Source organism: Maniola jurtina, chromosome 15 (assembly GCF_905333055.1).
Source record: "Maniola jurtina chromosome 15, ilManJurt1.1, whole genome shotgun sequence".
Lineage (NCBI taxonomy): Eukaryota > Metazoa > Arthropoda > Insecta > Lepidoptera > Nymphalidae > Maniola > Maniola jurtina.
Window position 1 is genome coordinate 9,002,287 of NC_060043.1, and position 16,881 is coordinate 9,019,167.

General features: G+C 34.9%; 2 protein-coding genes across 4 annotated transcripts; both read left to right on the top strand.

The window, feature by feature from the left end:
* The first annotated feature begins 559 nt into the window (after window positions 1-559).
* On the top strand, window positions 560-3,556 carry LOC123872713 (transmembrane protein 19). Its single transcript, XM_045917167.1, has 5 exons — window positions 560-1,058; window positions 1,286-1,534; window positions 1,691-1,840; window positions 2,234-2,554; window positions 3,243-3,556. Exons 1-5 carry the CDS (start codon window positions 884-886, stop codon window positions 3,389-3,391), a joined length of 1,044 nt encoding a protein of 347 aa, XP_045773123.1. The 5' UTR covers window positions 560-883; the 3' UTR covers window positions 3,392-3,556.
* Window positions 3,557-5,618: 2,062 nt separating this feature from the next.
* Window positions 5,619-15,914, top strand: LOC123872711 (sialin). 3 transcript variants are annotated; one of them, XR_006797525.1, is made up of 13 exons: window positions 5,619-5,938; window positions 6,300-6,502; window positions 7,156-7,236; window positions 7,875-8,118; window positions 8,507-8,721; window positions 10,099-10,260; window positions 11,070-11,202; window positions 11,481-11,594; window positions 12,144-12,274; window positions 12,629-12,727; window positions 13,238-13,404; window positions 13,740-13,755; window positions 13,927-15,914. XR_006797525.1 is itself a non-coding variant. In XM_045917166.1 (11 exons), the coding sequence occupies exons 1-11, from the start codon at window positions 5,845-5,847 to the stop codon at window positions 13,310-13,312; spliced, it is 1,551 nt and encodes a 516-aa protein (XP_045773122.1). In that variant the 5' UTR covers window positions 5,619-5,844; the 3' UTR covers window positions 13,313-15,914. The 3 variants fall into 3 exon arrangements, 1 of the variants encoding a protein (XP_045773122.1); XR_006797524.1 differs by having other exon boundaries at window positions 13,740-15,914; XM_045917166.1 differs by having other exon boundaries at window positions 13,238-15,914.
* The last annotated feature ends 967 nt before the right edge of the window (window positions 15,915-16,881 follow it).

Consider the following 16,881-nt stretch of genomic DNA (forward strand, 5'->3'; position numbering starts at 1 on the left):
GGGGTGGATTTGATACCTTGACTGTATATGGAAGATTGCCGTCCCCTACTTTGTACTGTAAATATTATCTATAGTTTGAAAAAAAAATCTAACCACATTTTGCTGTCCTAGTTATTAAGCGATGGGAAACCGTTTATTACATCACTAGTCACAATTCCCCGATATTGGGAAAAATTTATCATCATTTTTTTTTATCTTTTTTTTTTTTTTCTTTAAATCTGGCTTTACTCTGATTAGCCAATGTCAAGTTTGTGATATTTTCAAGTTATTGAATTTATACAAGTATGGACTCCATCCGCGCCGGCGCCCGCCGACACACGCGCGGCGCCCCTTTAGAGCGCCTCCAAGTCAGTTCCACCACCAAACAACACCAACCAACACAAAAACCAGCCACTCTTAACAAAAAAAACACTCCAAACGGGCACAGCACGCGCGCCAGCAAACGCCATCACAAACGAAGTCTTTTTTATCTTTCTAAACGATAGTAAACCAATGTAGGTACTCTGTGGTCTGCATCTTGTTGACGTGTTTTGACACTTGACAACGATTTTTGACTTTGACATGACACAATAATTTTGAAAAATCAAAACAAAATTTTGAATGTGAAATTTGAATTTTGATAATTTGCGATTTTTGCCAATTAAGTTATTGGAAAATTTTGCAGTACTTAATTATAAAGTTTATTGGTAACAAAACAATATGCGGTGCTTGTTTATTACATATTCTAAATCAAAGTAAATGTGCAATGTGCATTACAAAATAACATCCGGTTCAGTCCGTTCAGGTTATCGCGGCCCAAGTCCCAACTCTACCATCGTTCAAGAGAACTAGTCCCCAGCCAATGTAAAATAAATTAAAAAAGAAAAACAATCTAAATCCCAAAATGGCTGAGGATACGAAAATAAGTAATGGCAAGTCATCAGCAGAAAAGAAGGGATTGGGAAACGATCATATTCTAACGGTTCTACTCATTACTATTGTGATACCTTTATCAATGTCAATGTGGATAATTAATCTAGTTTATTCCAAACTGATATTAAATACCGAAGGATTTGATGGTAAGATATTCTATTTCCGTTCTCCTTTTTACATGTACTAAATATTATTTACATACTTCTATTTACTTGTTATTATTTTTTTAATTGTTTATTAGTCTTCAACGTAATATACTGATTGTGTTTCTGAAATAATGTTTTAGGCTCATATTAATTAACCGATAACTCAGCCATTAATCATGGTACATAGCTGATATTTGCATAAAAACATATAAATTTGTATTTTACAGAGCCAGTAGTAATAGAACCTACAAGGTGGTTAACTTCCTGCCTCTTACCTATCACAGTAGCTATATACGGATACCGAAAGAAGAGCCTTAACATAAGTGGGGCACTGCTTGGACTAGTTGTAGCATTTGTACTTACACTCGCCAACTACTGTTTTCTGATAGACTTGCTAGTTTTCTTCCTATCTTCTTCTAAAGCTACAAGATTTAAACCACATTTAAAAAGAAAGATTGAAGAGGACTTTAAGGAAGGTATGCCTTATATTATTTTAGTCATAAAGCTATTTATTTTGATTATTAAATTATTGTTTTATGAAGAACAACTATTATTTTACACACATTTAAGGTAACCAAGAATATGAAATAAATATACAATACCTATGTTATTATGATAGATTTTTTTTTCAGGTGGTCAAAGAAATTGGATTCAAGTTCTTTGCAATGGAGGCATGGCTACTCAACTAGGGCTACTGTACTTGTTAGATGTAGGATCTTCTGAGAGGCCAATTAACTTTGTGAATGATTACAGAGCATCCTGGCTCAGTATTGGGGTTCTTGGTAAGTTTTTTTTTTTGGGTTAGAAGTAGAACTGAAGATACATACTTTTAAGCATCAGCCTCTAAGTAGTACTACACACTAAACAGGTCATGCTGAACCAAAATTTTTGCTGGCTGTCATTCACTTTTGCTTACAACTTAATGCCCAGTATCATATTAATTGTGACAGCTTCATAGGACACAATTTCTTACCGAATAGCCATCCCATGAGTTTAAGTATCTGTCCTTCCTACTTCATTGACTTTACCATAATAATATAACAAATTCATTTACGATTAGATTTGTGAGACAAAACTCTGAATTCTAAAAGAATACAATTAAGAATGAATTTGTAAATTTTTGAAGTTGTTTTAAATGTTTATTTTTACTAGTCATATTCTGATATTGTTTTCAGGTGTGTTTGCATGTTGCAACGGTGACACATGGGCCTCAGAACTAGGCACTGTCTTAAGTAAATCTGATCCATACTTAATAACAACATGGAAAAAAGTGCCTAAAGGAACAAACGGAGGGGTCAGTGCTATTGGCACCTTAGTCAGCACTTTAGGAGGTTTTGTCATTGGCCTGGCTCATTACTTAACAATTTTATATTTTGCTGACCGATCGTTGCTTATGTATGCACCTCCACAGTGGCCTATTGTTTTATATGGAGCATTAGCAGGCCTTATTGGAAGTCTTATTGATTCATTATTAGGTGCAACTTTGCAATATTCAGGTGAGAAAAAACAAGTGGGTTTTGTCTTAAGGTCATTACATTGCTGACACAATAAGATCCACCTTATATCATAATCGTCTTGATCTACCTTTTGCCGGCACACTACAGAGTACGGGTCTCCACTCAAAATGAGAAGGGGTTTGACCATAGACCACACTGGCCTAGTGTGGATTGGTAGGCTTCACACATGTTTGAAAACATTATGGAGAACTCTCAGGTGTGCAGGTTCCCTTACGATGTTTTCCTTTATTTAATTACCATTTCATGTCAGACAACCTAATCTAGTTCTTATTTTGTAACTAATAAGAATGTACATGTATATTGTATATGCCCTAAGAGATTGGACATAATACAGTCACAACACTTTTCCAGATCACTTACAGAAATATGCATCTTATTTCTTTCATAATATAGGCTTCATATTATTTAATTATTCAAATCTGTTCATAAACTACAATGGGCTATCTCTTTAAGCCTTATTAATTAACTAGGTGAGCTGGTTCAGATTTACTCAGATGTTATTTTATTCAAAATCCCTTCTTAGTTGAGGTCTGTTGTACAAAAAACATACCAGTCTCAACTTTCTAGACTAGTGGCTTGAGTCATACCTTGATTTTCAATCAATTAGATACTCCATTTATATTTTTATTTAGATTAGGTATATTGAATTCTTTTTTCCATATTTCAGGTGTTGATAAAGATGGAAAGATAGTCTCACATTCCAGCTTAAGTGTAAAGCATATAAGTGGAAGCAACATTCTGGATAATCATAGTGTCAACCTGTTATCAACAATTATAATGGGATTACTTTTGCCGACAATTATCAAAAATTTGTAACAGTTATAAATTTTAATTTATGTTCTTTTGTTATAATTTATTTTATCAAGAAAAGGTTTATACTTAATGTTAATAATATGGATGAATGAACTAGTAAGTTGCTTAAATATTATTTATGAGTAGGTATATTATTATATTATAATACAAAATATTAATATTCTATTTTTAATCATATAATTAGTATTTTTTTAATAAATTACCAAGTATGTACTTAAACATTAAAAGTATTTTTTTTTCCTATTGTTATATGTCTACTTATTTAGCTAACTAGCCAGAAGCCTTAGGCCACTTGGTGTAACCAACTTGAAAGGATGAAGACAAATCTTATATGAAAGAAAGCTAGCAGGTAGGCATGTGGAAATATTCAATTCAACATCATTACTAAGATTCAATTATGATGAGTATTTATAAGTAGATGAGCAAGATGATCTTGGAGCATCAAAGATTATTCAGCAAGATAGAATAGTTTGCAGTGAATTAATTAAATCACTGACCTCTACTACCTAACTAATAAGATTCTACTGGTAAATAGAATAGGGCCTATTAATATTATATTGGCGTCACTCAGAAAAGCAGGTATTATTTAAATATTTTTATCGAATTATTGGATTGTCCTCTCAAACCAACACAAAAAACATCAGGTTCAATGTGTAGAGGTTATCCGAGAGTTTTAATCTAAACAAACTAATGCCAAAATAAATAATTTAATTAGAGCGTGATTGCTATCACAACATCTAATTATTCAGTTCACAATCCAAATACCGAAAATATGCGATATCGCTCCGAATCTCGGAAGGAGACTGAATTAAAACCTTCGAAACACCCGTATTTATGCAAGTTCAATCTTGTCGGCCTCCTAGTAACAGATTGTATGACATCGAATGAGCCAAATATCGATTTTATCAAACTACCTGCATTAGATAAATTAATAATTTTATATTATTTTTGACAACTCAAATCAATTTTTAAAAATAACCTTACAGTTCGGCCGTCCTGAATTTAACACGTCCTCGTGTTTCTAATCAATCTTGTCATGTCAGTCGCGGGCTTCCTTGCCCTAAGTCAAATCCAAATCATGGGCTATCCTGCCCTTCGTCAAATCATTAAAACCTACCCTTGAACTGCCGAACTCTCAGTTTTAATATCAAGCCAACAATAAATCCAAACGACTAACTTCTCATTCGATGTATACAAAATCTGAACCACTTATTGCAAATTACTTTCCACTTCACAAAAGACTAAATTCTTAAAAAAAAACTAAAAATTTTAATCACCAAATCAAACTCAATAAAAATTTTAATCAAATGTGGGTTGTTTACAAAAAGATACCAAAGCAAAATTAAGACAACGTGAGACACGTCCCGCTTCTGAATTATTGGCGTCACTCAGAAAAGCAGGTATTATTTAAATATTTTTATCGAATTATTGGATTGTCCTCTCAAACCAACACAAAAAACATCAGGTTCAATGTGTAGAGGTTATCCGAGAGTTTTAATCTAAACAAACTAATGCCAAAATAAATAATTTAATTAGAGCGTGATTGCTATCACAACATCTAATTATTCAGTTCACAATCCAAATACCGAAAATATGCGATATCGCTCCGAATCTCGGAAGGAGACTGAATTAAAACCTTCGAAACACCCGTATTTATGCAAGTTCAATCTTGTCGGCCTCCTAGTAACAGATTGTATGACATCGAATGAGCCAAATATCGATTTTATCAAACTACCTGCATTAGATAAATTAATAATTTTATATTATTTTTGACAACTCAAATCAATTTTTAAAAATAACCTTACAATTATGATATCAAAGATTAGATTTTGAGTTTTATAATGGTTTTATACATCGATGGTTTTGACTCAAGAACAAGATTCCAGAACTCAAAAGCGAAAGCAGGTCTGACAAAACTACACGAGCCGGATCCTAATATGATATTTCTGCTGGACCAATGACCAATATGCGTGAAGCTGTGGCTGGGGAACTCGATATTGTGGCCAAACGTGGTCAAAACAGAGCTAACAGTTAGCACTCAGGTCAGCAAAAGGATTCAGTCAGTAATCAGTAATCACTAACAGTGCTAACAATCGCTAATCAATATCCGATCTTTGACCGTGTCTCGACCGGTCCGATTTCCGATATCGTCACGTGTGTGGCCTACTTTATCGTATGCATTGCTCATTTTGCTATCAAGTGTCAATGTCAATTATTATACATAATCATCTGTCAATGTCAATTCAACAACTTGAGAAGTTAGAATTTCTTTGTTTACGTACAAATTCATAATAAAAAATAATTATTGTATGAGTCACTTAGTTTTATACAGTTTCGTGTGAATTCGTTATATTAGAACTGATGAGTTCTTAGTTTTTAATTGCTAGTGTAATAGAAAGTGTGCCACTAATTTATAACGGCGTAAGGGGTTATGATTTGGGTCTGATTCCTGAATCATGGCATTGCCTGTAGAAGAAAGTTCTATGATAAATGATGATATCGAAAATGATGTCACGAGTAGTCACAGAAACCTAGTAGTTAACGAGAGAGGTAATATTGATAATATTTGTATAATAGGTATTCATTACTGTTATTAGATGTTAATAATTAAAATGTAAATAGATCAACAAGTACTTACCTATACATTAGTCAGCAGTACCTACCATACCGATTCTTGTATAATAGAGAGAGATAATGAGCTTATCTACAAAATATAATGTTTTGCAGTTTAACATTCAATATAGATCATAATATATTACAGTTAAATTGTAATTTTCAAGTAGACAGCTAAAGGTTGTTATTGGCTCTCCTATTATATTCTTAGTTTAGACAAAAAGTGAGCAGGAGGCGTAAAACTGCACCGTTACCATTTGAACAGGATAATATTATTAAGTAGTTCCTTTATCTTTAGTTGAAGAAACAACAGGATGGATCAAATGTCGGACAGTCCTCGGTATCATGGGCTTCTTTGGTTTTGCCAATGTCTATGCAATGCGGGTCAATCTCTCAGTGGCAATCGTAGCAATGATAAATTCCACAGCCCCATTACCTTCAAATGATTCCACATTAGATGTATGCCCGTCTAGTGCCCCTAGTAACAGTACTGTACCACCTGTAAGTACAAATTGATTTATTATTAGCATTACTGAATATGTTACTAGCATTTTTGATATATTTCTAGCCTTTGTAAGTTTATAATAAAATAAAATAAACCGGCCAAGTGCGAGTCAGACTCGCTCACCAAGGGTTCCGTACTTAAGTGTTTTTTTTGACATTTGGCACAATAAATCAAAAATTAGTAAATAAAAATCTGTTTCAGAACTTAAAAATAAAGCCCTTTCCTACCCCACTTGGTATAGTTATCTTTAAAAATTGAAAAAACTAATTTTATTCATGAACACATTTTTTTGTGATGTAAGTATCTACAAATTCACAGTTTTCGGATTTTTTCCAATACTTGTGTGTGAAACCCTATAGGTTTTCTTGACAAACACGACAGATGTGCAGACAGACAGACAGATAATGAAGTGATCCTATAAGGGTTCCATAGACATGCTCAATGTAGGAAAATGCTGCAGAGCCAAAAGTTGCTTGTATGCATTTGTCCTAATAGTTCCAACTTCCATTGTGAAGTGATTATATTAAAGTTTAATATTATAGTGACAAAATTGTTTTTATATGTGAATGACTGGTTTTGTTTATCTTGAATTCTTATATGACCTTTTATCATTACATATTTTGTTTGATGCAATATATTCAAATTTCAGAGACAAGGAGATTTCAACTGGACGACAGAGCAACAAAGTATTATATTAGGTTCATTTTTCTATGGATATGTTTTGACTCAGGCAAGTATCTTTTAGTTCTGTTTTAATAACTATCATGCATGATTACTGTAGCTAAACTGTGTACAATGTATAAGTATATAAAATTATTGCTTGTTTGTTTGTCTGTTCATTACTATGCATTTGTGGATCATCTTAAACCAATTGAGTTGAAGCTTTTTACAATTGTTGTTGGTACTTGCGAAAAGGTTTCTGACATAGTTCCATTAACATACAATAGGTGCATGCAAGTTGCCTCGCAATGCATGCGGGGCAAATAGCTAGTAAATAGAGTAATACACAAATTGTGAGCCTGTTGCATGATTCTATGTAAAAAATGTATTATTTAGGATGTATGGGGTATTGTTATGGGCACGTCAGACCCTTGTAACAAACAGCAAACAACGAACATGGCAAGCGTGTGGATGTGTTTTTGCATATGCTTGCCAATGCTTGTCGTTCGAACTGATTGACTGTAAGCCAAACTATTGCCAAACACTGTGTATAAAATACAATACATATAAAATACTCTGTGGTGTTTCTCGATGCTTGTTGTTTGTTGCTTGCCAATCCAAAGTGGCACTGGCCATCAACTTGTTGGAAAAATTCAATCCTATCCTGAAAAAAAATACTGAAGATGTAATCTTGTTAACTTGTTGTAGATCCCAGGTGGACGAATAGCCGAAATATATGGCGGGAAACTCGTTTATGGCGTTGGAGTGTTACTGACTGCAGTTTTCACGCTACTCAGCCCGGTCGCGGCGTATATAGACTTTAAGTTATTCATTGCTGTGCGAGTTCTAGAAGGCTTGGGTGAAGGTGTAACATATCCAGCCATGCATGCTATGCTGGCACGATGGATCCCACCTTTGGAGAGATCTAAGTTTGCGGCTTATGTGTACGCAGGTGATTTTTTAATATTATATTCCTGTATTTTTGTTCAAAGCACTTTAAGATGTCATACAAAAAAAATCACTGAAAAAATACTTCTTTAGTTGTTTAAGAAGAGATTATAATGAAACATTTCAAGACTAAGGGCTGATTTTTCAATCGTCATATAACTTTTATCTGAGGAATTTTTACCTTCTGAATGACGGAAATCTGTCAAAACACCAAATTTGTTTTTCAGGTAAAAGCTATTTGATGATTGAAAAATAGGCCCTAAGGCCTATTTGTGTTCCAATTTGAAAAATGTTTTAGACATGTTATAATGATAAAATAAAAAAAAATATATGACACTATGACACGTAAAGAGATCACTCAGAGATGAATAAATATGAATATTTTTTCACAGGTTCTAACATAGGTACTGTCATATCATTGCCAATATCAGGTTGGCTTTGCACACTAGAGTTTGGAGGCGGCTGGCCGCTCTGCTTTTATCTGTTCGGAGGACTCGGCGTCATCTGGTTCATTGCGTGGCTGTTCCTGATCTATGACACCCCTCACAGACATCCAAGGATATGCCCCAAAGAAATTGAGTTCATTACACAATCTATTGGACCACAGGTAATTTGGCCAATCCTATCGCTGCTGCTGTAAGCTGTGATAGCCTAGTGGTTAGGACGTCCGCCTCTTAATCGGAGGTCGGGGGTTCGATCCCGGGCACGCACCACTACTGTTCAGTTATGTGCGTTTTAAGCAATTAAATATCACTTGCTTCAATATCAAAGGTGTGTGAAGTCTGCCAATCCGCATTAGGCCAGCGTGGCAGACTATGGCCTAAACCCTTCTGATTCGAGATCCGAATTTAACCTTTTCGTGACCTTCGTGTCTCGGAAATCAAGACACTCCGCAATGAGGAATACCACTAAAGAAACAATGCATGTTGTTGCTGGCATGTTATCTGCCAGGAAAATGATAAAAAAATAAATTTTCCATATACATAGATAAAGTTAAAAAACACTGAGAGCAATCAATAATCATTGTTATGTGATTCTATCATATCGCATGAAGCATTATCATCAAAGTGGGTCGCAATGACTCACAAGTCACGCCATTCGCGTAGTGTTTGAGGTCACTGGAACTACGTATTTTTAGAGAACACTTGTGCGCTGTTGTCTTATACACTCTTATAATATGTTTAGTTTATGTGAACATGCATAACTTTGCATAAATATTAACATACTAGTTGATGCCGGCGACTTCGTCCCCGTGGATATAGGTTTTTACAAATCCCGCGGGGACTCATTGAGTTTACTGGATAAAAAGTAGCATTTGTGTTAATCCAGGGTATAATCTATCTCTATTCCAAATTTTAGCCAAATCCGTCTGTAGTTTTTGCGTGAACGAGTAACAAACATACACATTACACACATACATACAACATTTATAATATTAGTAGAACTAGTAAATAACCATGATATTCAAGTAGGTAGTTACATAAATACCCGCAAATCCCTTGCAGAGAAACCAAATACCTAAAATCCCTTCTTACGCGAGTCGGACTCGCATTTGACCGAGTCAGACTCACTCACGAAGGGTTCTGTACCAATGTACAAGATATAACATTAAAGCCCGATTCACACCAATTGCGTACACGTGATACGTGCGTAGTGACGCGCGTAAACCCCTAACACACCGGGTTACGTATACGTCCACGCTTTACGCAAGCGGTGTGCCATGTTTCATACATTTTAAGCCAATTATAGCGCACGTCCGTCTGCTATTTGTTGTGGTCTACACGCCATGTTTTGCACGCGCGAATTATGAGCGAGATAGCACGAGACTGTTGTTCTCGTGTTTTAAATCTTAATATCAAGCAATAAGATGTAGAGAGTGTAGATGGCGGTATTTTTTTTTTAGTAGTGTAGTGTCATAAACAAAATAAGAGTTTTAACAAAGAGATATTTTAGAAGTTTTTATAGCACTATATCGTGTTTCTAGGAGGAAGAGCAATCGATGTCAATTCCGTGGTGCAAATTCCTGTCCTGCCTGCCACTGTGGGCGATCCTCATCGCGCAGTGCGGCCAGTCGTGGCTGTTCTACACGCAGCTGACGGAGCTGCCCACCTATATGAACAATATTCTGCACTTTGACATTGTATCCGTGAGTATTATTAGCACTTAATACTTAATAGTACCGTCCAGCATTGTCTCTGCTACTTGGCATACATTCTAACGGCCCTTTGGAGTTAGCAAAAGTTTTTTACGAGTTCATTTACGAAATCAGCTGTTCATAGGGTTGTCAAATTGAAATTTTAAACAAATTCTTTAAGTCCTCATACCTCCCACGGGTATACGCTACGAGGCTAAGTATTTTTGGTATCTACACGTCGATCCTAATCTCAGCTTGCCGGGCTGTTACGGACATTATCTAACACCTTGTTTATCCCGGGTCACGTGACCAAGCGAGCCCGGCTTGCTGTACTCTATCCGCGGAAAAATGTAAGTATAGCGCTCTCTCTGTTACACAATCCCATACAAATGATAGAGACGAAAATCTGAGTGGGCGTTACCCATTTTGAGTCTCCAACCAATCACAAACAAGACTATGCTTTCGAATTGAATTTCGAATGTTTTTAAAGTTTTTCTCGAATAGAATACATAGTACAGAAAATATAGTTTCGTTTGTGATTGGTTGGTGAATCAAAATGATTTGTGATTTGCATGTGATTAAGTGTAGTACGCGACAGTTTGAGATGGCAATCGGGAAATGAGGCGGGGGGGACACCCCGCACATGTACGTCACCTGCCGGTTAGGGCGGGGGCTGTGCAAGTGTGCGGGGCGTCCCCACCCCGGCAGCCGTCTCAAACTGTCGCGCACTATAACAGAGAGACCGCTATACTAGCTTCTTTCCGCAGATAGAGTATAATATGTATTATGTATATAATATTTAGTATAATACCTTTGTGTAGAATGCGCGCCTGTCCGCGCTGCCGTACCTCACGGCGTGGGTGGCGGGCATCTTGATCAGTATATTCGCGGACTGGTTGCTCGCGAAGGGCTGGATTTCGCGGCTGAACAGCATGAAACTGTGGAATACTGTCGGTAAGTTGTTTGATATATCTCGCTTGATTTAATTACTTAAGCCAAGCTTGTACAGAGAGTTAACATTTTTTTTAATTCCGACCTTGACTGCGATCTCATCCGACCGCTGAATCGTTTACTTAGTATCTAACACAGAATGATAAACTCAAGCTCGTTTGACAGTTATTTTTAATCCATTGAAGGTTTTCTACGAAAAGTTATTTTCACGTACACGCGCACACGAACATAAACACATACAAAGTTTCGCCTTTATAATATTTGTGTATGTTTTATTTCAGCGGCGTTCATGCCCGCGTTTGGGCTACTGGGTATCGCGTGGGCGGGCTGCGACCGTATAGCAGTAATGGTTCTGCTCTCAGTTACTTCGGCCTTTGGCGGTGCTGCTTACGCGGGTGAGCATCTGCTTATTTCTTTAGCTTTTCTAATATTCATTTTTCTTTACTTATCCATTGTTGGACATAAGTCCTCATGTGCATACCATTTTTCCTGCGGGTATAAAGATTATTATTATGCTCTACGAACTTGACAATCGATTTATATAATAAGTTTAATTTTTCATGTCAGTATGGCCGTATCGACGTTTTGGAAAATGGGATACTTGTTAATAAAATACTGAATTTATGGTATGCCAACGATAAATAGAGATGTGTCATTTGCTCGTCTGGCGCCTGCGACAAAATATTATTCGAAAATTTTGATTGAGAAGGTGCGTTTATCGCTATTGTAGCGATCTCTTGAGTTTTAGTTATCTAGTTATAAGTATTGGTGTTTTTCTGGCTCACTACTACGCCTTCCAATTCACACCGCATCTGACTAACATACATAGCACAAACACTACAGCTACCAAGAAAAGAAAACATTAAAATAGTAAGGTCTTTGGCCACACATGCCAACAAATGGGACGATTGAGTTAATAATCTGATCATATTTTGTTCTATCAGGTAACCAAATGAACCACATCGATCTGTCGCCACAGTTCGCGGGCACTATGTACGGCATCACGAATGCTGCTAGCAATATCTGCGGCTTTATGGCGCCCTACGTCATAGGCCTTATCATCAGTGATAAGCAGGTTAGTCTAACCTGTCGCAAAAATATGCATCGATAAATGAATGAATGAATGAATGCATTTATTTTATTTATGTATTTACAATTTACATAGTAATCATTAATATAGGTTTACAATTAAAATAAATATAACCTAGACTTCATCATTGCTTTTTAAACATAATGGTCGTCAAGCGCAAGCCTATCACGCAATAAATTTCTTGTTTAATAATAATAAATAATAAATAAATAAAAACACCTATATAAGTAAATCCATTTTATGTCTGTCTGTGATATTGAAGCGGACAAATCAATAAAACAGATTTGTTCTAGGTTTAAATTTAATTTAAATTGTTGAAATCAATTTTTTTCCTTATAGCAAACTTTAGGGCAATGGCGCGAGGTGTTCTACTTGGCAGCCGCTATCGACCTCGGCGCCAATCTCTTCTACTTATTCTTTGCTAGCACAGAAGAACAGGTGAATAATCTATATCAATACTTTATAATAATATTATTAATATGAAAGTTTGTCTGTCCGTCTGCTAGCCTAGCTTTTCACACATCCGCTTAAACAATTTTGCTAAAATTTGGTACAGAGGTAGTGCTGTATCCCGGACTCGGATATAGTAGCCTATAACCTTTTGTACGGAGTTTCCACGAGATTTTTAACAAACTTAAATCCACGTGGATGATGCCAGTGACGTCAATAATCACAAGAATTTTCATAACCGGATCATTCGTTCCAAATATTTCCTCTACATACAAACTAAGTAATATCTATTTATAAAATTACATACTCACTTTTAAAGCTATCTTTTAGTCAAAGAATTCTTAGAGCTGGTTCATTAGTTAGTCCCAGAGATTGCCCCTACCATTACTAACTAACACTTTCTTTAATAATATTAGTGAGATAAAATATTAGTATAACGTAATTAATTGCATTGGTAACGATTCAAGGTGATACGAAAATATATTTGATTTTGTTTAGGACTGGTCACGTCCAGAAATCGATGACATGACAATCTCAGCGCCGGTGGAAAGCCTCATGTTCCCGGAGTCGTAGGGCCGAGCCACGTGCGGCGCCGACACCGCGCTCTAGCGCTAAGGGCTGGACTGTACTACACTGTGCATCGTGCGTACTCGAATGTGATATAAAGGGTTTGAATATTTTAGCATGGAGCCTGCTTTAATCAATAGCATTAATCAATGACATCAATACAAACAAGTATTGTATAAGACGAAATCTTCCAGTGTCAAGTTACCAAGCTAAAAGCTATCAAAGTTGTACTGGTAGCTAGACTGTTGTACTGATGACGCCACTAGTACAACTTTGATAGCTTATATCTTGGTAACTTGACACTTTGGAAGATTTCGTCTTATAGAATACTTGTTTATATTGATGTCAGTCTAATATAGGTTTCATGTGTGGCCGCCATTTTGGATAAAAAGAAAAATGGCGGCCTACTAGGCAGGTCAAAATCTTTAAAGCCATTCCTCCTTTGTTATACATGTTCTTTGTCACATACCGCTTAGCCTTGGTTGTAGTACCAAGTGTACCAATATCCGTTAACGCATTTGTGTGCGTAACGTAAACCACATCGCTATCAAAACTGAGGGCCACGCACACTATAAAAATGTGTGTGTGTGCACCCACACAAACTTGAAATAGAAAATCTGTATTAGTTTGCGATCATATTTTCATTAACTTTAATCTAATTTTTAATGAAACAAAGCAAATTAACTAGCAAGTTTCCTGGCTAGTTTTTAATAAAAATACCTCACCTCGCAACATCTATTTTCTTTTGTGTCTGTAGTCTGTACTGAATTCAATTCCCGTTATCATTAAAAAAATACTTCTGTACAAAAGGACAGTTTTAAATTGTAAATACAAAGTAAATTATTATTATGGTGCTTTATGTTCTAGTTTTAATGTGTCCAAAAATAAAACAACTCCAAGCTACTTTGGTGCATCAAAAAACGTAAAACGGCCAAAGAACTTTTATAAAAAAAAACGCATAGATTTAGACGGTTATCAAGGCAATACAATACAAATGTAATTGTAATCACTTGGATTAATTAATTAATTATATGTAATTGAAATGAAAAACTACACAGCTATTTTAAAAATGCTTAGATTTATAAGCATATTTTTTCAAGTGTTAACAGAGTGTAAAAATTATTAGTAAAATACGTACGAGTATTAGTTAATCGGTTTTATTAGCATATTAAAATAAACCATAAAATAACTTACTCCTGAGTGGTTTAATGCTGATAATATGAGTAAATCCAAGAATATATTGTATGAATGGACCATAAGTATAATTTATTAAAAATTGTAGTAAAATGCATTGAGTAATTGCGCTGTGACTGTGATGTTGACACACAGGACCTCTACGAATACTAATTGTTTGAATGCAAGTTTGAACTCGTTTAGCCCTCGTTCGCACGAGCGTTAAAAAGCGTTGCGTTAAAACCCGGCGTTGCGCTGACAATATAAAGTGTGCGTTAAAAAAGCGTTGACATGTGAACAGATACTTGGGAATGCATTTGTTCTATTTAAACGCTTTTATAACGGACGTTAAAAAAGCTCTCGTGCGAATGAGGCCTTATTGGTCGATTGAACTCGCCGTGTGGTTCAGAGCAACATATATCGTACTCTATAGTTCAGAACGGCAATGTTATTTGACGAAGACGTACTTTATTAGTGAGGAATTAATATTTTTAATTAATCTATTTGCGTTTGTACTTTTTTAGACAATTATGAGATATATTAAGAATTGCAGTTAGCAATAATAATAATTAATAAACGCATATTATGAAACTTGCGGCTATGGAAATGCTTCTTGCGTGATATTATTTAACATATAATAGTATAAATAGCTGAAGAACAATGTTTTTGTACAACAGTATAAAACTTCTAGTTTTAGAAATCATAGGTACCAATTTTTATTAACTAGGTACTTATTTATTAAAGGGTTAACATACCTGAATAAAATTTTATATTTTTAACGAAAATGGAAGTTCGTGTTAGAATTTATAATTAACATTTCAAAATCTAACCTAATCTTGTAGTTTGAAGTTTGAACCAGTGCTGTGGAAACCTAATGAATTCAGACTTTAACCAAAACCAAAATTAAATGTAGTATTTTTTAAATTATATTTATTATATAAAATGACGAGTTTAACTCGTTTCTAAAGGGTAACGTATCGAAAGCCAATTTGAATTCGCTCAAATATATTTTTTACTATTATAGGGCTCAAGAAATGGTACGGAACCCTATATAAATAAATCGGTCCAAAGGGCCTTAGCAAATGTTATGCAATCATTCCATGATAAAATAATAGAATTATTTTTTTAAGTTAATAGTGAAATCAGTTACATAACAGTATTCATTTTAATCAGTTATGTTCATTTATCTTGTATTAGAGAATATTATTTTAGTTAAAAATACCATTGATTTTCCAGTGCATCATAATATGGACGCAACCAATTAATCTATGTATTTAGATTTTATATACCGAGAAAAGGAGGAAAGTTATAAATACATAGTATTTTATTTTACTAACACCTATACTTGCACAAAATTGTTATTATAATAAGTAAATCGAATTATTTTATTTTTGTAATTCAAGTTATGTATCGTACAATATATTATTCCATTAATCAGCTAATCTTTATGTACATCCCTTATATAATAATATGTATTATTTTGTATGTTGTAAGTTTTACGTTTTTAAAAATGTCTTCGAATCTCCTAAACGGCTGTCTATTTTATTTTTATGCAAAATAATATAACTTATTTAAATACACACAGACGCACATTTCTTTAAATCAATGTCACACGATGTGCATGTCACTTGAATTGGTGGTCTCGGTCAACAATTATTATTTCTATAAGGATGTTTTTAGTAGACTGTTTTAAAAGTAAGGAAGAAAAAATATTTTATATCATAACTTTTTTCATATCATAATTCTACATTAATTTATTAATATATTCTTTACGAAGTATTTAAACATGGAAATTCAACATATTATTTCCTCCAACAGCCGCATACAAATTATGATGATAATAGTAATTTAATTAACTGTAATAATATGTATAAGATTTTAGAGGATACTCAATGATTGAAAACCAATGAATACTGGACAAATACGTACAATGTATTTTTGTAGAAGGCATACGAAATAAATTTTCAACCAAATTATCGTAATTTCATTTTCACCTGACGCGAGCGCGCCGATTAAAAATTCGTTTCGTAAAACGCCTGTGGTGTAATAATCGCACGTTAGTTTTTTGCTCCTAACATTCGCTTCGCTTTGAGAAAATTATATGTCTCGCGTATGAAATAAGGGTTTGAGCGAATTTTTCGGCAGCAATCTTTGCACTATCGGCGTCATCTGCCCGTGGCGATCGTGATTACTAAGTGTGAACGACCGCCAAAATACTAATATTTGTTTGTGTAAATATTTTTCTCGCTGGAAGTAACCATCAGGTAACAAGGTGAGGTGCTATATAATTACACCAGGTTTTGATTTTCAAGCGCTTCTCGCTAAAATTGCCATCGGCAGGTGCGATGTTTTTATACCCCGCATCTAAGCAATTAGTATACGGTGACTGGTGAGGATGTGAA

Bases quoted from the DNA above. Each gene is read 5' to 3' on its own strand.
- LOC123872713 (XM_045917167.1), top strand. From the start codon at position 884: ATGGCTGAGGATACGAAAATAAGTAATGGCAAGTCATCAGCAGAAAAG. The intron at 1,535-1,690 runs GTATGCCTTATA...TTTTTTTTTCAG, and splicing joins TGAAGAGGACTTTAAGGAAG to GTGGTCAAAGAAATTGGATT. The intron at 1,841-2,233 runs GTAAGTTTTTTT...TATTGTTTTCAG, and splicing joins GCTCAGTATTGGGGTTCTTG to GTGTGTTTGCATGTTGCAAC.
- LOC123872711 (XM_045917166.1), top strand. From the start codon at position 5,845: ATGGCATTGCCTGTAGAAGAAAGTTCTATGATAAATGATGATATCGAA. The intron at 8,119-8,506 runs GTGATTTTTTAA...ATTTTTTCACAG, and splicing joins TGCGGCTTATGTGTACGCAG to GTTCTAACATAGGTACTGTC. The intron at 12,728-13,237 runs GTGAATAATCTA...GATTTTGTTTAG, and splicing joins TTGCTAGCACAGAAGAACAG to GACTGGTCACGTCCAGAAAT.